The 21,039-nt window shown below is 40.8% G+C and overlaps 1 protein-coding gene across 1 annotated transcript in view; it reads right to left on the bottom strand.

The window, feature by feature from the left end:
* ptpn20 (protein tyrosine phosphatase non-receptor type 20) overlaps nt 1–21,039 on the bottom strand; it is a 412,353-nt gene that overhangs the window by 118,846 nt on the left and 272,468 nt on the right. Inside the window, exons 30-32 of the mRNA XM_072282567.1 lie at nt 16,177–16,501; nt 10,647–10,817; nt 3,662–3,836 (exon numbers count right to left, since the gene is read on the bottom strand). Coding sequence (XP_072138668.1) covers nt 3,662–3,836; nt 10,647–10,817; nt 16,177–16,501 — 671 coding nt within the window. The remainder of the gene's footprint in view (nt 1–3,661; nt 3,837–10,646; nt 10,818–16,176; nt 16,502–21,039) is intronic.

Below are 21,039 nucleotides of genomic sequence, written 5' to 3' on the forward strand. Positions count from 1 at the left end.
ATAAGAGGCATTTGAACAATTTGTAAATGTTGCCAATCTAGTAACTACTTAAAGAGGCAATTGATAACTATTTCAAAGAGATTTCTAAAAACTAAAATGATTAAATATGAACTAAATCCTATTAAACACTAATAATTAAAACAGTGAAATAAAGTAGCACGGATTCCCCTATACCTATTTCAATATGGTTGCTGACCCCAAGAAAGAGATTACCAGCTATACACCAGCTGGAGAAAAGCTCAGAGACCAGATAGGAATTCACCCCTTACTCAGCCTTCCAAACCCCATCCCCACAGCACAACAAATGCATCAGCAACTTACCCCTTCTCATTGAGAGGTTCTGTGTTTCAGTGGACAGAAGTCTGTGATATATGGGAGAGCAAATGGTTGGTAGTCCCCTATTGCACCAAGGCAAAATTCAGCACATCTCTTCAAAGCATCTACACTATCTACTTCAATCAATTCTTGTAGTTGGGAGGTCCACATTCTAACTGCTCACTGGCTAAAGAACTTTTGCCCTGGAGTCTTCACTAAAAGTTATTATTAAACATCTAATTTCTACCTGTTGTGTTTTGATTTCCATCACAAGAGACTGAAACGTTTAGAATCCTGAGGGGTCTTGACAGACTGGGTGTGGGGAAGATACTTCATCCTGCAAGAGAATCTTTATCATCTAGAAACAAAGTCACTGCTGCAGAGGATTGTAAATCTACTCAGCTCCATCTTGGATACTAGCCTACAAAACACCCAGAACATCTTCAAGGAACAGTGTCTCAGAAAGGCAGCATCCATTATTTAAGGACCCCTAGCAAGCACGGTGTGCCCTTTTCTCACTGTTACCGTCAGGGAGAAGGTACAGAAGCCTGAAGGCACACAGTCAACGATTCAGGAACAGCTTCTTCCCCTCTGCCATCCGATTCCTAAATGGACAATGAACCCATGAACACTACCTCACTTTTTTAATGTGTATTATTCTGTTTTTGCACAATTTTTAATCTATTCAATATACATATACTGTAATTGATTTACTTATTTATTTCTTTTCTTCTATATTATGTACTGCATTCAACTGCTGCTGCTGCTGCTAAGTTAAATTTCACAACACATGCGGTGATGGTGATAATGATTCTGGTTCTGATCCTGATACAGATCAAATAAATAAGAGTGAGCCCACTTAAGAGAGAAATTAGGTGATTCCCCCACCCCCACCTCTAAGCACTGTGTTTGCTGTTGGAGACCTCTCCTTCAAAGAACAATGGGGAAAAGATAAATATTTTTAAAGTAGAGGTACATAGATTCTTGATAAGAAAAGAATTGAAAAGATACCAGGAGTAGGAAGGAATGAGGAATGGAACTTAAAATCATCTCAATTATCGAATGATAGAGCAGGCTCAAGGGCCTATTGGGTTACCTCTGCTCTTAATTTGTATGTTCATATGTTAGTGGAAGTACCTTATCCACATGTTCCAAATCAAACCCCTTTGTGAGGCCACACTTTCTGCCCTTGCAATTCCCAAGGAAAGATCCCCCAGGCCGTTCACTTTGCTGAAACCTCATCTCTGTTTGCAATGCTTCTGTGAGAGATCTGTGGTGAAAGTCTCCTTTTAAGGATCATTGTGCCTGATAGCACACCCTCAGGCAGGGGTTCCCAACCTGGAGTCTACAGATCCTTCAGTTAATGGTAAGACTCTGTGACATAAAAATGGTTGGGAACCTCCTGCTCAAGGGGAAGCTGCAGTCTTTGAACTTTACTGCCTTGTAGCTTACAATCTTGATCTGCTTGCAGTATTAAAAAGAAATCTCAGAACATAATCTTAAACCAATTCTAGGTCTCATTGCAGAAGGTCACTACATTTTGCCTTTAAGACCTTTATTGGAACAGGGTGGTAAATATGATTTAGGGCATTGCCATTCAGTTCACTCTTGCTGCTGCAGTTTAAGCTGGGCCACAATGCATCATAAATGTAATTTTTAGTGACATCTATGGATGATTAGTCAATAAATCTGCCAAGGCTCTATCACCATCAGCATTCCTGAATTGCATCCAGTTTGAAGAGTAGCTTTGATGTTGCTCTACATTGAGAAAAATGTTGACACCCTTCAGCATTTTAGCACGGGCTGGAGTTATAATAAAGAATATTTCATCATGTTAGCAAATCACATGGCTCTCATGAAACGTTCTTTATTACCGCTATTATCGTAGATGATAGCTAATTTATCAACATTTTGATTTGTTAACTGAGAGTGGCATCAGAGCTTTCATATTTAAAATATTTTTGAGCATAGCAAGCAGACACAGGGGCTGGTTAATAGCTGATAAAATTGGGCAACCACCTTCTGCTTTGATTGAATAAATACAATATCAGGTTTGAATATATTTGGCCTCAGTGTAAAGGAGCTGTGGGTGAAATATTTCTGCTTCATGGTTTTAATTGCCAAAGGAGAATACTTCTGGATAGTCTCACAGATAATTTCATGAAAATTAGCACTACTTGGAAGCACCTTCACATGCAATAATGTCAATGGTCCAAATATAAAGTCCGTGAATATCTCTCTATAAGATAGCACAGGATCATGACTGCATGTTCACTCTGGGTAATCATATATGATGGTGGTATCTCTTCCAAGTATCTATTAACATCAATTTTGCTTCATTTCAGTGGGATACCCATAATAATGCAGTAGCACATATAGCCATGATTTCAAAACACATGGGCAATCTTCAATGCCAACTCAAAACCAAATCAATGCAGAGACCGCTGGCAGGGTCAGAGGGAATATTCCATCTCGGTTAAATAATAGGCTTTTTGGCTATTTATTTTTGAAGAGCATCCAGCTTTCTAACAACACTTGCTGGCTGCTAAAAAAGTAGGCCTGAACCCTCTGGTTGGAGGTAATCAAAACCCATCCCAATCTAATGACTTCGTCTTCTCTGCATAAACACAAGAGACACTATAGATGCTGGAAATCCAATGTAAGACAATATGCTTTATGAATTCAGCAGGTCAGAATAAAAAGTCAACGTTTTGGGCTGAGACCCTTCCTCTGCATACAACCACCCTAATTGTGCCCAGCATTATGGGGAATGGCCCAACCCCTCAAACTTAATTATGCCCACTCATCACGTAAAGGAATCATCGGGACCCAGTTCTTCATTTCTTTAAACTGAAAGAAAAATATAAAACTTGGAAAATAAATAAGGAATTGACGTAAATATACAACATCCAGCATGAACATTGTGCAAAAGAACTCTGTTGGCATAAATCTTTGATCATTAATCCACATGGGGAATGTCAACACTTGTCAGAGTTTCCAAGAGTTTCAATTGCTGTTACTCTAAAAAAAATAGAATTAAATAGTAGTCTTGTAATTACAAGGCATTGTTTCTGAATGCCCTACTAAAACAGTGACCTGTAAAACAAGTCTCTTTGGAATAGGATTTTTATAAGTGCTGAATTTTCTGGTACCTAAAACTAATTAGTATTTATGGGAACTTTCCAGAAAGATTTTTCCACCACCTAGTCACCTATTTTTCAAGAAAACAGCATAAGTTTGAGTGAGAAGCAATGGCCTGCAGCTGAATGGAGCAATTGGAAGCTGCAACCACTTCAGTTACATAACACTAGTCCAAAGTCTCTTGGGCAAATGGTGCAGCACGTACCTAACTGTCCATTTGGGCCTTTCTGCAGGATGATGTCAGGGATCTTTTCCAAAGGTGGCACTGGAAGCAGGTTCTGGGCCGCTCGCCCTACCATCAGGGTAAGTTTGATGGGAGCAGCCCGTAGCAAGTTAATGGCATTCTCATGTGAGATATTTGTGACGTCAAAGCCGTTTACCTACATAACAATGGAAAAGTTAACTTAGAGTATTGCTTTTAGTTCAAATTTCTTCTCTACTACACATGATGCCAATAGTTTAATGGTCCTTTCCCCTTGTCAAATGTTTTACAGCAGTGCAGCACTTTCTTTGACCTGCAATGTAGCATTAGCTTTGACAATATTCTGAATAAAAGCCCAAGTCAACAGCTCTTTATCAACCATAGATTCAATAAATTTTAGACAATTAGAATGAATGGGTAAATTCATGGCAGAATCACGAAAAACTTGGAAAATATTCACCCCTGTAGGAGATACAGAAAGCCATTAGGTCCTCGCAGAGGTATGCTGGCTTTCCTTGTTAACAGGTGAGTACAACCAGCACTCTGTATTTTTGGGAATAGTGACAAAGGGCAGACTACTCCTCCAGGGTTTAGCTATGATGAAATGACAGATCAGACTTGATGGGCTGAATGACTGATTTTTGCTCCTGTCTCTTAATCGTTTTATGATCTTCAATTGACAATAAGCCACAATTGTCATTTGATAAAGTTTATTAGAAATTAATGGGGTTGGTCAATATCCAAATAACACTGAAGAAAGTGCAAAGGTATCTCAAGGTCGTATTTGGTGACATATACAGTACATACTTTCATTATAAACATACTTTGAACTTTGAGATTCTCCAGGATGTTGCTTGGAAAGGAACATTTTGGGAGGTGAGGCTGGAGAAAGTGGGGCTGTTTTCCCTGGAGTGGAGGAAGCTAATGGGAACATGACTGAGATATATACACTTAAGAGGAGTATAGATAGAGTAGACTGCAAGACCGCACTGTCCAAATAAGATGTGATAAAACTAGAGGACGTAGATTTAGAGTAACAGAACTAGAAGGGATGTGAGGGGGACCTTTTTCACCCAGAGAGTGGTGAGTACCTGGAGTACCATTGCCTTGGAGAGCGGTGGAACCAGAGTTGTTAAGAGTATTTAAATAGGTCTAGATAAGCACTTGAATCACTTAGCCCTGGCTGGCTATGGGACAAATGTTGGAAAATGGGATTAAGATGGATGTGTACCCACCTGTCGGCATGGACAAGGTGAGTCGAATGCACTGCGTCTATGCTGCATGACTTGAAGAAGGAGCATTACATAAACGTTAATAGAATGAAATGATGTACAAAGGGACCCAAGTGCCATTGTACACCAGCCAAGCAAAGCAAACATACAAAGCAGCTAACAAGATCGATGGTATGTTGGTAGAAGAGAATACCTTGTTGCAGTTATACAAGGTATATGTGAGACTACACAGAGTATATCCATACCCAAGGAGGAATATATTTCCTCGGAGGGAGTGCTGTGAAGCTTCATCAGCTTCACAGAGTAGTCTTGAAGGACTGAAAGACCCACTCTTTTTATACTTCAATGTCATGTCAACTTGATGATGGAAAGGCTTGAAAGTCCAATTCCCCTGTCTTGGAGCCTGATTACAGGGTGAATCATTCTTATGGGTAGGTGTTTGAAAGCAGCTGAGGCTAGGATGAATAGAATTACTGCAAGAAATAAACTAACGTAATGTTAATGTGGCTGAAGCCAGCGACACTTTGGAGCCTGAGCACTTTTACCAACAACTGCCTCCTAATCAGCTTCTGACGTAACAGATGTGGGTGGGTGGATTGAGATGTTTAAAGACATCAGCATTCGATTGAAAGAGGTCCAAGGGGAATTTTCAGCCATTGAATGAGTCACTATTGAGTAAATATAATAAATTCCCAAGGATTATTGATCCATTTTTTATTACTTTCTGCACTGCACTTTAGTGTATAAATGAGTCAGATTGCAGACTAATGAAGAGACAGGGGAATATTGCACAATTCTTTTCTGCACAGTGACAGGCTGTAATAGAGAAGCAAACATCCCTTTAATAGTTATTAGCTCTGCTACACTCTACATATTACTGAGGAATTTATAGATTTTATATAACGATTTCCCAAAGGAGTCTCCCAAGGATCTGTGAATGACCAGAGATTGATTACAAAAAGTGTCAGAACGTTATTCATTCAGGTGTCATTGGGATCATTCGCTGTGGACTCAATAGTCATGTTGCCAGATTAAGAACCCCCAGCAGTACATAGAAAGAGAAAACAAGTTTTCTCAGTCCACTGCCAGATTAGGGTAGAGCCATGGTGTATTTTGTGACACTCTGTCCTCTCTGACAGACTGTAATCCTCCAGGTCTCAAGGCACACTGCGTTCTGTCCAATCACCAGTACTCCATTATACATTGTACCTGATCCAAGCTCCAGCCTCTGAAACTCTGAACCCTATCTAAACCAGTCTGAGCCCCACACTGTCTGACCCTCTCACACACTGTACTCAGTCTAAACCCCATCCTCTCACAAGTTTTATCCTGTCTTCTTACTCTTCAGAATGGCAGGCAGCGACTAGTGGGGTACCGCAAGGCTCGGTGCTGGAACGGCAGCTATTTACAATATACATTAATGATTTAGATGAAGGGATTAAAAGTAACATTAGCAAATTTACAGATGACACAAAGCTGGGTGGCAGTGTGAAATGTGAGGAGGATGTTATGAGAATGCAGGGTGACTTGGACAGGCTGGGTGAGTGGGCAGATGCATGGCAAATGCAGTTTAATGTGGATAAATGTGAGGCTATCCACTTTGGTGGCAAGAACAGGAAGGCAGATTACTATCTGAATGGTGTCAAGTTAGGAAAAGGGGAAGTACAACGAGATCTAAGTATCCTTGTTCATCAGTCACTGAAAGTAGGCATGCAGGTACAGCAGGCAGTAAAGAAAGCTAATGGCATGTTGGCCTTCATAACAAGGGGAGTTGAGTACAGGAGCAAAGAGGTCCTTCTGCAGTTGTACAGGGCCCTGGTGAGACCACACCTGGAGTATTGTGTATAGTTTTGGTCTCCAAATTTGAGGAAGGACATTCTAGCTATTGAGGGAGTGCAGCGTAGGTTCACGAGGTTAATTCCCAGGATGGCGGGACTGTCATATGTTGAAAGATTGGAGTAACTGGGCTTGTATACACTGGAATTTAGAAGGATGAGAGGGGATCTGATTGAAACATGTAAGATTATTAAGGGATTGGACACACTAGAGGCAGGAAACATGTTCCTGATGTTGGGGGAGTCCAGAACCAAAGGCCACAGTTTAAGAATAAGGGGTAGACCATTTAGAACAGAGTTGAGGAAAAACTTTTTCACACAGAGGGTTGTGGTTCTGTGGAATGCTCTGCCTCAGAAGGCAGTGGAGGCCAATTCCCTGGATTCTTTCAAGAAAGAGTTAGATAGAGCTCTTAAAGATACCGGAGTGAAGGGATATGGGGAGAAGGCTGGAAAAGGGTACTGATTGTGGATGATCATCCATGATCACAGTGAATGGCAGTGCTGGCTCGAAGGGCTGAATGGCTTACTCCTGCACCTATTGTCTATTGTCTTCCTTGACAATGCAACCCTACCCTCAAACACGCTATACTCTGATTTGACCTATCTCCCCAACACTGTCACAAAATGTACCCCACACTAGCTTCCATGGTTCAATGCTCTGTACCATCCCTCCATCCAGAGTGAATTTACTCCCTTCTTGTCCCTTCTGCCACCCTTGACCTGTCCATATTCTCCCTGCCTGATGACCCTCCCCTGATTGTGTCCTTGGTCCACTGCATGTGGGTCCCCTTCAAACCTTCTCCTTCCCTTGCCATGCCTCTTCTCATTGCTTTGTTGCTACTTCCCTAATTTCTCACTGCAATATTCCCACTACTTAGCCAATAAATTGTTCCCCTGTTCTGTGTTGATTATTTCCCATCATTCCTCAATCCGCATACTTGAGATCATTGGGAAATGCACTATGAAAGTTAATTAGCTCTTACACTCCTCTATACGCCAATGGAAGTAAATCCAACCTCTGTAAATACTATAAATTCAGGTGGAATGATCCATCTGTACTCTCCTGAGACAACAAATCCTGTCATGGGGAACTTTGAAGAATGAAAAGGGATTTAATCTTTAGGCTAGAATACATGCAATCCTGGGTGAGACAGAAAATTTAGATATAAAATTGGCTTGGAGTTAGAAGGTAGAGGGTGGTAGTCAATGGTAGCTTTTCAGATTGGAGACCTGCAATCAGTGATGTGATCAGTTGGCTCTTTTGTATTCATCATTTATAGTAACGATTGGGAAGAAAATATAGGTGGCAGGTTTGCAGATGACTCCAAAATTGGCAATATTCTGGACACTGAAGAAAGTTGTCTAAAGATATAACAGAATATACACCCCAATTTCCAGAAAAGTTGGGATATTTTCCAAAATGCAATAAAAACAAAAATCCATATGTTAATTCACGTGAACCCTTATTTAACTGACAAAAGTACAAAGAAAAGATTTTCAATAGTTTTACCGACCAACTTAATTGTATTTTGTAAACATACACAAATTTAGAATTTGATGGCTGCAACACACTCAACAAAAGTTGGGACAGAGGCATGTTTACCATTGTGTTACATCACCTTTCCTTTTAATAACACTTTTTAATCGTTTTGGAACTGAGGATACTAATTGTAGTAGATTTGCAATTGGAAATTTTGTCCATTCTTGCTTGATATAAGACTTCAGCTGCTCAACAGTCCGTGGTCTCCATTGTCTGATTCTCCTCTTCATGATGCGCCATACATTTTCAATAGGAGATAGATCTGGACTGGCAGCAGGCCAGTCAAGCACACGCACTCTGTGTCTACAAAGCCATGCTGTTGTAGCCCGTGCAGAATGTGGTCTGGCATTGTCCTGCTGAAATAAGCATGGATGTCCTGGGAAGAGACGTCGCCTTGATGGCAACATATGTCTAAAATCCTAATATACGCCTCAGAGTCAATGGTACCTTCACATACATGCAACTCACCCATGCCGTGGGCACTGATGCACCCCCATACCATCACAGATGCTGGCTTTTGCACCTTTTGCTGATAACAATCTGGATGGTTGTTTTCATCTTTGGCATGGAGAACTCGACGCCCGTTTTTCCAAAAACTAGCTGAAATGTGGACTCATCTGACCACAGCACACGGTTCCACAGTCTTTCGGTCCATCTGAGATGAGCTCAGGCCCAGAGAACTCGCTGGCGTTTCTGCATAGAGTTGATGTATGGCTTCTTTCTTGCGTAATACAGTTTCAAGTTGCATTTCTGGATGCAGCGACGGACTGTGTTGAGTGACAATGGTTTTCCGAAGTACTCCCGAGCCCAGGTGGCTATAGTTGTCACAGTAGCATGACGGTTTCTTAGGCAGTGCCGCCTGAGGGCTCGAAGATCACACGCATTCAACAGTGGTTTCGGACCTTACCCTTTACGCACTGAGATGTCTCTGAATTCTCTGAATCTTTTCACAATATTATGTACTGTAGATGTTGAAAGACCTAAATTCTCTGCAATCTTGCGTTGAGAAATGTTCCTTTTGAACTGACTAACAATTCTCTCATGAATTTTGGCACAAAGGGGCGAGCCACGATCCATCCTTGCTTGCAAAGACTGAGCTACTTTTATACCCAGTCATGATACCTCACCTGCTACCAATTAGCCTGCTTAATGTGGAGTCTTCCAAACCGGTGTTACTTAAATATTCTGTGCACTTTTCAATCTTATTTTAACTCTGTCCCAAATTTTGTTGAGTGTGTTGCAGCCATCAAATTCTAAATTTGTGTATACTTACAAAACACAATTAAGTTGGTCAGTGAAACTATTGAAAATCTTTTCCTTGTACTTTTGTCAGTTAAATAAAGGTTCACGTGAATTAACATATCACAGATTTTTGTTTTTATTGTATTTTGGAAAATATCCCAACTTTTCTGGAAATGGGGTTTGTAGATCAATTAGGAAAGTGGGCAAAAGAATGGCTGATAGAATTTAACCGAGTGCAAAGTGATGTATTCTGGGAAGTTAGACCAATCAGACATTGAATGACAGTGCTGTGGGGACAGTTACTGAACAGCAAGGACTTAGGGTGCAAATTTATGGAACACTGGGAGTGCCGATGTTGGGAGACAAGTTGGTGAAGAAGGTGTAAGGTATACGTGTTTTTATTAACTGAGGCATTGAGTTTAGGAGTTCAGACATCATACTACATTCAAATTAATTTTTGGTTAGACCATACTTGGAGTATTTTGTACATTTCTGGACACCACATTAAGGAGTATGTGCTTAGGCTAGAGAGAGATTCAAGATTCAAGATTCACTGAAATATTTCCTGTACTGGATGGCTTGAGTTGTAAGGTAAGTTTGGAGAGGTTGGGACTGTTTTTCCTGGAGTGAAGGACACTGAGGGGTGACCTTATGGAGGTTAATAAAATCATGCAGTATAGATAGGGTAGATTGTCACAGTCCTTTTTTCTGGACAGGGAAGTCTAAAACTGAAGGGCATAGAATTAAGATGAAAGGAGAAGGATTTAAAGGGGATTTGAGGGATAGGGTTTCATGCAGAAGATGGTGGATATGTTGAACAAGAAGGCAGAGGAAATGGTAGGGACCAGTATAATTACAATATTTAAAATACATTTAGACAGGTACATGTATAGGAAATGTTTAGAAAGGTATAGGCCAAATGCAGAGAAATGGGATTAGCACAGATAAGCATGTTGGTTGACATGAATGAGCTGAATTGAAAGGCCTGTTTCTGTTCTGTGTCAGTAAAAAAGCAGGAGTGGAATGGAGGCATTTGTGGAACTTGGTGTGTTTGCCAATCTTGACCTAACGACACGGCACCCGAAACATGACAGTCAATGTGACAAGTAAAGACCAGCCAATATATAAACCAATGTTACCGTTATGAGTCTGTCTCCTGCTCTGAGTCTGCCGTCAGCCTTGGCGGGGTTGTCCAGCACCTCACGGATGTAATAGCAGTTGTCCAGTTTACTACGCACCATGGTGAAGCCCAAGCTTCCCTTCTTATTTTTCTTCAGGGTTACGTACATCTCATATTCCCGAATTATGGGCTAAAGAAAGGAATCAGTGAGTGATAGTGACAATGAATCAAAGCTGCATTTGCTCCCTCTGTCCAATTACACACACCGAGCTATGGTGCAGCTCCAAGAAAATTTTGGGATATCCACATCTGACTGTGTAAGCCACCTTGTGTGGACGTGACACGCCAACTCAATTACTTTCCATTCTCAGTTCTGTCTTTGTGAGAACATGTGAAGCTCAATTCATGCATCGACTTAATTCCAAATGATGAGTGTGTGGCACTGAATCTCCTCACCCATGTCAAGACTGTTGCTCCTATTGTGTGCTGTGTGTAATCTCTTGACCTTCTCCAATTTCCACTCCTCCACCCTGGTGACCATAGTAGCACCTAGCTGGGCTAGAGTGTGTGGAATTTCCCTTCCAGGTCTCCTGGATCTACATCTCTCTTTATTCAGAAGCTCCTCAAAACCAACTTATTCTAGTCTCTCATTATGGAGCTCAATGTGAAGTTTGCTGATGCTCTATGCAGCACCTTGGGGATGAGTAGGTTCAAGCATTAGGCTCAGTTGTTAGAAGGTCACGTCTTCTTTGGACCAATCTGTGAACTAATCCAAGTAGAGCGAATATGGATCTTACCACTACATGGAGTGGGAGCTTCTAAAAAGTCAACTGAATCATCTAAAAGGGCATTTCCTCTTCTGGGCCATTGCCAAATCTTGTTCTATAACACTCCTATGAACCAGGCAACATTGAAGGCTCTATCTAAATGGAAGCAGTTACTGTTGCAAATAAATGCAAATGAAGGATGCAAATAAAGTCATTTCAGTAGACTCTTCAATGTCAGTTAAACTGTGTGTTACCATGCCCGGCTCTCTCAAATGATCCTCTGACCATCAGGACTACTATGTGGTTAAGCAACAGGGCAAGCAATAGTGTATTGTTGCATATCTCCAACAACCTGTGTTCCCTATTGACACTCAGCGCTGCATTGATGTTCTCCCTATAGCCAACTAGGTTTCAGGACGGTGCTCCAGTTTCCTCCCACAAAGGCACACCGGTTAGTAAGCTAACTGGCGGATATACAGTATCTTGACCCCGGTGTTTTGGTGAATGGTGGGGAAAAAGATGAACCAGTCGCAATTACATCAGGGTTGGTCACTACAGGGAAAAGTTAACTGGGGACAGTTTTCATTGTTAGCACGGGGGGGTGGGGTGGGTAATGAACCAGGCTGGGTGGACGTTGCTTGTTCATTATTCCTTTTATTCTACTAACTTCTTGTGTTTCCAATTCAGACCCGAGATTTATGGTTACTTTCTTCCGTGTGAATCTGTGGAATTTATTACCTTAAACTGCCGTGAAGGTCAAGTCATTGGGTACATTTAAACTAGTTGTGAATCTCCTCTAACTTGTTAGGTGCTCTGTGATACAAAGAAATGCAAGGTGCATCACTTTCCTGCCTCATTATTGGCAATAAGATGCAAATTCTGTCCTGATCTACTGCAGGAGCTTTATAGGGTGCAGGGTAGAAGTAAGGGAAACATCAATGCTATCTGCTATTATCATGCACTGTAATTTGAGGGCTGTCAGTAGAGCTACTAGGACTTGATGTTTCAATCCCTATGGTAAGTCGGCACTCAGAAAATCATTAATCACATGGATATCTTCCCAATGAAGGCTTGTATCAGAGAATTATTATATCACAACTGGATGACATTTGGCCCATCTAATCTATGGTGTCCACCAGTAGAGCAATCTCAGCAGTTCTGTTCCTGACTTTATCTCCCACAGACCTGCCAATGATCCTCTCTCAAGTACCTACCTAACTCAGTTTTGATGGCACTGATTAATTCTGTATCCACCAGTCAATTCCAAGTAGTAACTACCTTCTGGATGAAATGCTTTTCCCGCATTTATGATCCTGAATATCTTGATTAAGTTTCTTCTCAACATTCTTTGCTCTAAGCTTGGAGTTTAACTCTGGAGCCATTCCAGCAAATAGTTGCTGCACCCTCTTTTGAAAAAGTTTCTCTTCCCTGCAGTGTTGCAACTGGCATGGAATATAATGCAACACCCAGAGATAACAAGAGAGAAAAGTATGTGGTTCTCCAAGGACTGAATATGTTGGAATTGCATGAGGACAGCCTCAACCAATCAGACTCTGACTGCCATAGACCTTTGCAACACACACAAAATGCTGGAGGAACTCAGCAAGCCCCACAGCATCTATGGAAAAATGTATGGTCGATGCTTCAGGCTGAAACCCTTTGGCAGGACTGGAGAAAAGAAGCTGAGGCGTAGATTTGAAAGGTGTGGCGATGGGAGAGAGAAACGCCAGGCAATAAGTGAAACCTGGAGGGGGAGGGATGAAGCAAAGAGCTAGGAAATTGATTGGTGAAAGAGGCAGAAATCTATGGAAGAAAGAAAAGGGGGGGAGAGGAGCACCAGAGGGAGGCGATGGGCAGGCAAGGAGATAACATGAGAAAGGGACAAGGGGATAAGAAATGGTGAAGTCGGGGGGGGGGGGGATGGGGAGGCATTACTGGAAGTCTGAGAAATTGATGTTCATTCCATTAGGTTGGAGGCTACTCAAACAGAATATAAAGTGTTGTTCCTCTAACCTGAGTGTGGCCACCTTGTCCCGACTGTGCAGGAGGCCATGGATGGCCTGATGGCCTGCTGAGTTCCTCCAGCATTTTGTGTGTGCTGCTTGGGTTTCCAGCATCTGCAGATTTTCTCTTGTTTGTGACATAGACCTTTACTTAGCATTCATTTCGAGAGGACTAAAATATAAAATCATGCTGAGGCTTTATAAGGTATTGAAGGCACTTGAAGTATTGTGAGTAGTTTGGGGCCTCTTATCTAAGAAAGGGTGTGCTGACATTGGAGAGGGTTCAGAGGAGATTCATGAGAATGAATCCATGAATGAAAGGACTAAGTGAGGATTTGATGGCTCTGGGCCTGTACCCACTAAGTTTAGAACAATGAGGTGAGTTCTCAATTAATCCTATCGAATATTGAAAGGGTATGGAGAGGATGTTTCCTATACTGGGGGAGTTCAGGACCAGAGAGCACAGACTCAGAATAGAAGGATGTCCCTTAAGAACTAGAGTTGAGGAGAAATTTCTTTATCCAGAAGGTGGTGTATCGATGGAATTTATTGCCTCAAACTGCTGTGAAGGCCAAGTCTGGTGGTTTATAGGTTCTTGATTAGTAAGGGCATCAAAGGTTATGGAAAGAAGGCAGGATAATGAGGTCGAGAGGGATAATAATTCAGCCATGATTGAATGGTGGCTCTACTCCTATGTTTTTTGGTCTTAGTCAGCTGATTTTAATAGGAGTGGCACAATACAAGTTTGGTGCCCTGGATCAGGAAAGGAAAGAATCCAGTAGAGTTCCTGACCCTGATCTTTACCCTCCAAACTGTGTGTGCATATACAATTTAATCTGATCCCCCTGTGTTACGGTGTTGCACAGGTTTGAATATCTCATTCCCACTCTCTGTTTATCTCGTAACGAGAGGGTTAACTGGAAAATGTACAGCAGAGTAAACAAAGAAACAAACTATAGATCAGCCAGGAAGGGTTATTACATAAATCAAATTAGGAAAGGCTTTGTATAAATAGTCAGGTATGATGTGAAATAATTAATATCTGAGAACGGTGGAATGGAGGGTTCCAAACTGCTCTCCAGACTCCATCCCTACCACAAAATGAACTCAGAGCAAAAAGACAAACAGTGAAATAATTAGGAAGGTGACTATTACAGCAGGGAAATGTTGCTGGTACTGAACTCTAAAACAATATCTATTCCAGTCACAATGGAAACAAAGTGATCATGTAGTCAATTTAATATAAATTTAATTCATTTCAATCATAACAAAGTGAATTATGAATGGTCACCATATTTTCATGGAAAATGGCTCCTCATTAATTCCATTATGATACACTTCTGAAGTTAGTATTTAATTTCTTGAAAACATCATGATTGTTTTTTTTTATTTGTATAATACTTTGAGACCTAAGAGGGAGTTTTGCTCACATAGTGCAGTGGCTTTGAACGACACAACTTGCCCTTGTCCTACATGAGAGAACCTTCCTAGTGCTGATCATTAAGCCCCTTCAGTAAAGCACGAGAGGGTTTAGAAGGACATCTATTGTCTTGAAAAGCTATGTGCAAGTCAAGACCTTATCAGCAACTAATCCCATGCAATCAGTTACCATAGATGCCACTCATCTCTGTCGGTCTCCAACCTAGATCTTCTTTCCACTTGGGTACCACAGAGTGTTCTAATAGTTTGAAGTCATATTATTAGCAAGAGTGGACATTTGGGTACCTCTAATGAAATCTTACGATAGACACCTGAATTAGATAAGCTTTAAGGACTCATGTCCTACTTATTAAATTTTCACTGGGCAAACTTGCAGGCACCAAGTTGCTGCTCAATATTTTAACACGACACTAACAACTAGTTGAGCTTAAGATCCCCAGACCCAGAGCTTAACATCATAGGGCACAGCGATTTGTTTTTAAAAAAATGGCACATCTTATGAGCAATTTAAAAACCTTTAAGACCCAAAAATATCTCTATTTCCCTCATACTAGGCTGAGCATAGTAAGCAGTTTTGGTTTCTCTCTCAGATTTCCAGCATCTGCAGAATTTTGCTTGCTTATCTCCTGTTTAATTCAGCTGCAGAGAGTTCTATGCAGTGAATCTGTTGTCCAAAATACCTATATTTCCCACACTGTACAACTGACTCAGGGGTTATACAACAGTTCTGCAGCAAGTCTTCACAATGCTGTCACTTCTAAACTTCAGATTTTGCGTGTGTTCTGCTCACTGTTGGTGTCACTGGCAGTCAAATCACATCATATTGTTGGTAACCCAGCTTTTCCTTAATGTGGTGCTGAACTGATAGCACCTGAGGCAAAGTTAGATCTGCACACTTACACCCTGTAATCCCTCTCCTTCTGGTAGCATTACACAACTCTTTACCAAAGTTATACAGAATTTATAAAAAAATATTTCATTGATCTGCTTAGGTCAAAGTTTCGATCACCTTCTGTGTTAATTACTTTATTTCTTTACAAATGGGATCGCTCTATTGTTACATGAAGCCATTCTCCACTGAGCATTCAGACATAATTCCAGTAATACTGACATTACAAAGACTGAGCATTAACTCATATAATTTTAGCTTTTAAATCTTTTGAGAACATTTGTATCATGTCTGGTACAAGTGTTCAGTGCATTATTATCAAGTCTAGTCCATTCATTCCTGATGCAAAGGCTTTCAGAAACACTAGTACACAAGCAGCAAGTGAGCTATAACGTGGTGAACAGTGTAAAACTTCTATTGTTTTACAGAACCACCTCATGCCACACTTACTAAATTTGGATCTTCGTCATCATCATCTTCATTCCTCTCTCCTGCTTCCATTTCAGAATCTAACTCCTCGACGTCTTCCGACTCCACTTTATCACTCGTGTCTTTCTCTGTTACTCCTGATATCTCAGTGGAAGGCACCAAGACACAAAGTTTTGGGATAGAGGCATTAGGTGATTGGCTGTCTGGACTGTCACATAATGAGGAGGCTGAGGTCGAACTAATGGTCAGGTACTCTTCATCTACTGGTGTAGGCGATGATACTTCAGGCTTGCAGAAATAGTCTGGCAACCTGGGATCTCTTTCACCAGTCACGCTGTATTGGAAGCTGTGAATTATAATGATATGTCATTCAGGGTGTGAAACTCTGCAATGCTGAAGACCTAACAAAATTGGAAGAACAGCTTTTCATTGAGATTGTGTGTTATCAAGTGTGAGATTTCATTTAAATTAAGTATTTGAAGTGATTACAAGACCAACAAAAACTCATTTTGAAAATTAAGTTTATTTATGCATCTTGTTCAATGAAGTGAGAGGTAGTTAGAAAAAACACAAGAATTAGAACCTTTGCAGATAAAACCGTCAATTACTTATAACATCAGTCATTCACATTGTTAGATAGGGCACAGATTAAGGCAGGTGCAAAAGCCAGTTCCTTTGCTAATGCTCTGTGTCTCTGTTTCAATTTAAACAAGGAATTATTCCATAATATTAACAATGATATTTTCATTGCCTGCAAGACTGACAAATAATATTAAATACACAAGCCCCCGGTAGCATTTAGTGCTGTCAGATCTCCAATGGGAATTGTCTGAATCCTCATCAACTTTAAGTTTCCACTTGCAATGTTTTTACTAAAATCTACATGGTACTGTAATTGAAGTGAGGTACAGTATTTGTGTTTCTTACCCAACACACCCCCTCTGAAACACCCATACGGTTGTCCTTCAGGTGGAATGGCCCCTGAAAGGTTCTGTTGGAACTAAAATGATGCTTTGGATGCAAGTTCATAGGAAAGAAAATCAGGTCCCTTCTTCCCTCATTTATACTTGATACAATTCGTATTCCTGTCTAATATTCAATATGGGTGGCACTAGTGTGGTGGAAGCTCTGGACATAACCCAGTGGTCAAATGATCAAAACCAGCTCTCCTATTTGTATTGTTATCAGTGAACAATTCTCCATTAGGGTGACATAGTAGAACTGCTCTGTTACAGCTCCAGTGACCCCGGCTCAATTCAAACTCAAAACTTTCCTCCAGGTGCTCTCGTTTCCCCCCACATCCCAAAGATGTACAGGTTGTTAGGTTAACTGGCCATTGTAAATTCCCTCTGGTGTGGAGAGTGGTAAAATCGGAAGAGATCAGGAGAATGTGAGGAGAGTGAAATGGGATGAATATAGGATTACTGCAGACGTGTGTGTCATGGTCAGTGTGGATCTGATGTGCTGGTGAATCCCTGCTCCATTGCTGTATAACTCATTGAGGGTGGTGACAAAATGTTAAGCAGATGTCTACAGGAAACGATCCACAGAGAAAAGACTTGACATCAATTCCCACAGTGGAAAGCTTTTTAAACCTTCAGTAATTGAAGTAAAAGTTTTGCCGAACACTCAAAGAAGACAGAACTAAAGAAGAGTAGTTGGACTGCAAGTATTTATCAGTTTTTGCTACCTGTAACCCCAATACTGAAAGAAATCAGTTTCTTGTGCTGTGAAATTTATTGACACAAAGTAATTTGACAGAACTCCTGAAACATGGGCAAGACATGGTCTACTTTCTGTCTTGTTCTTAATGTCAAGGGATATCGTAAGGGATATCACTGCTGTCATATGTAGCCAGTCTTCTCCCCAATATAGTCAACACTATTTACTCTTTGAATTTCTTTGGGTTAAAATTATCCATTTGGCAAAAAAACAGCAGATTGTCAGCAATACTTTCTTGATCTTTCAGCATTGTTGGCAGCACAGTAGCGTTGTGGTTAGCACAATGCTTTACAGTACAAGCGATCTGAGTTCAATTCCTGCCACTGCCTTTAAGGAGTTTTTACATTTTCCCCATGACGGCATGGGTTTCCTCCAGGTACTCTGGTTTCCTCCCACAAACCAAAGTTGTACCGGTTGGTAGATTACTTGGTCAATGTATATTGTCCTGTGATTAGGCTAGGGTTAAATCAGGGGTTTCCAGGCGGCGCAGCTCGAAGGGCCAGAAGAGACTAATCCACACTGTATCTCAATATTCAATAGATAATACTGTATTTTTTGCCATTTGAGGCAAAACAGAAGCTGAAACATTTCCCATAATCAAGATGACTGATTCTGATTCATAAACGCTACCTCACTATTTTTGCTCTTTTTGCAGTAATTATTTAATTTTATATATGTATTTCTTATTGTACTTTATAGCATTTTTAATGTATTGCAATCTGCTGCCACAAAACAACAAATTTTGCAACATATATCATTAATATTAAAGATGATTCTGACACCTTCATCACAACATGGCTGAGACCAATTTTATCTTAATCCAATCCCAAAAAAATGAGACAGAAACTTTAATGCTACAGGTGTTACAACTGAGAACATCCACCATAAATGCTGCCTGGGCAGGGTGAAAAGCATTATCAAGGATGCATCTCACCCTAGCCATGGACTTTTCACTCTCCTCCCATCCGGTAGGCGCTACAGGAGCCTCCGCTCCCGCACCAGCAGGAACAGGAAGAGCTTCTTCCCTGAGGCTGTGACCCTGCTGAACCTCACATCACAGCGCTAAGCAGTATTGCACCCATATTGTGCTGTCTCAGTACTTCTATATTTGTGTGCTGTAGCACTTTTTTTATTCGCAGTTCTTTTGTAAATAACACTATTCTTTGCATTTCTGGTCAGATGCTAAATGCATTTCATTGGCTTTGTATCTGTACTCGGCACTATGACAATAAAGTTGAATCTAAATCTAATCTAATCTAATCTAAAAGGGTATTCCTTATGCTATTGCTACTGTTTGATTATACTGTATCATTTGAGTACAAGTGAAAAGGTTTTCTTTCATCTGCCATCGTGATGATAAACAGACTGAGCAATTGGTTCAACAATTGCTCAGACAATGGGGAGGTTTACAAGCTCACCAATGGACTTGAATAAAATAACTAATACAACAAGTGGCTGAAATGGCTTCATTAATGTCTTTAGTTATTTGCTTACGATAGCAAAGGAAGTGGATATGGGTCCGTGCCCGTTAGTCCACTTCCATCATCCACCCATCCAGGTCAAGCTCTCTTCTCACGGCTGCCATTGGAAAGAGGTATAGGAGCCTTATTTCCTACACCACCAGATTCAATAACAGGTATTAATCTCCAACCATCAGGCTCCTGAACCAGCATGGATAACATCTCTCCCCTCAATACTGAACTGATTACAATCTACGGACTCACTTTCAAGGACTCTACAACTCATGATTTCTCTTTCTCTCTCTCTCTCTCTCTCTCTCTCTCTCTCTTTTTCCTTTTCTTGATTTTTTTTGTATCTGCTCAGTTTACCTTTTGCACATTGGCAGTTTGTCAGTCTTTGTGTTGTTTTTCATTGATTTATTGAAAACTGTGAATGAAAATGAATCTCAGGGTAATATATGGTGACATATATGTACTTTGATAATAAATTTACTTGGAACTTCGGCTTTTCCCCTGCAATCTTTATCTCCTGGGTGGTGGGGGTCCATGATAATGTTGCCTTCCTGCAACAAAGTTTCATGTAGATGTGCTCAATGGTGGGCAGGACTTTACCCATGACAAACTGGATAGAGAATGGAGTTAGCATTTCAGATATAAGAACCTGATGAAGGTTTGACTTGATGAATCTTTGACCTGAGATTTCATTTCTGTTTCTCTTCAACAAAACTGAGAAAGAGAGTAAACAGCAAAAGACAATCTGTAGGTTCAGCAGCATCAGTGGAGGTAAGGGGGTTGTCAATGTTTTGGGTTGAAATGCTGCATCAGGATTGATAGTGTGCAGGGGAGTCAGCCAATGTAAAGAGGTGAACAGGAGCTGGCAATTGATAGGTGGGTCCAGGTGAGGAAGGATGGATGGGTAGATGGAGGAGGTGAGGGAGGGAAGGGTAGAGATATGGACCGAGGCTGTGAAGTGGTTAATGGAGATAACAAAAAGCTGCAGATAATGGAACATGATCAGAAAGGAAAGTGACGAGTGGCACCAGATAAAAAGTGATTCTCACAAACAAGATAAAATCTGCTGATGCTGGAAATCCAAGCAACACACACAAATTGCTGGAGGGATAATGCATACATGGGAACAGTGTAGGAAGGGAAGTGGGTTGGGGGTTCAGGTGGGTTGGGTATGTGAGTGATGGAACCACATGGGGTAAGAGGAAAGAAACTGGGTAATTGGGGGTTTGGAATGGGGAAGAAAGCAAACTGAGAAAACAAGTTAATTAGAAGTTATTTTCTACCTAACAAACTTGTTCATCTTACTGATTTCTGATACTGGATCTTTAAACTAAAAGGCAAGTTTTTTTTTCCTCTTTCCACAGATGCTGCCTGACCAGCTGTTTATTTTTCTGGCATTTTCTGTTATCATTTCAGGTTTCCAAAATCGGCAGTTATTTTTTTAAATGTTTCTTATATAGGGATCTGGCAGATCATTCCACAGTTAGAAATTACGAGAACTTAAGACATAAAAATAATGACATGGAGGTGAGACAAAGAAGAGGCATACGGAAAATGAAAGGAGTGAGAAAAATGAGAAGAGGAATTAAGAAAAACAAGATATTAGAACAGTCAATGAAGAGATTCTGCAGAAGTGGTGCATATTGAAGAACAGGATTATTCTTGCTGCTATAAAATAATCTTATTTACA

Source organism: Mobula birostris, chromosome 18 (genome assembly GCF_030028105.1).
Source record: "Mobula birostris isolate sMobBir1 chromosome 18, sMobBir1.hap1, whole genome shotgun sequence".
Classification (NCBI taxonomy): Eukaryota; Metazoa; Chordata; class Chondrichthyes; order Myliobatiformes; family Myliobatidae; genus Mobula; species Mobula birostris.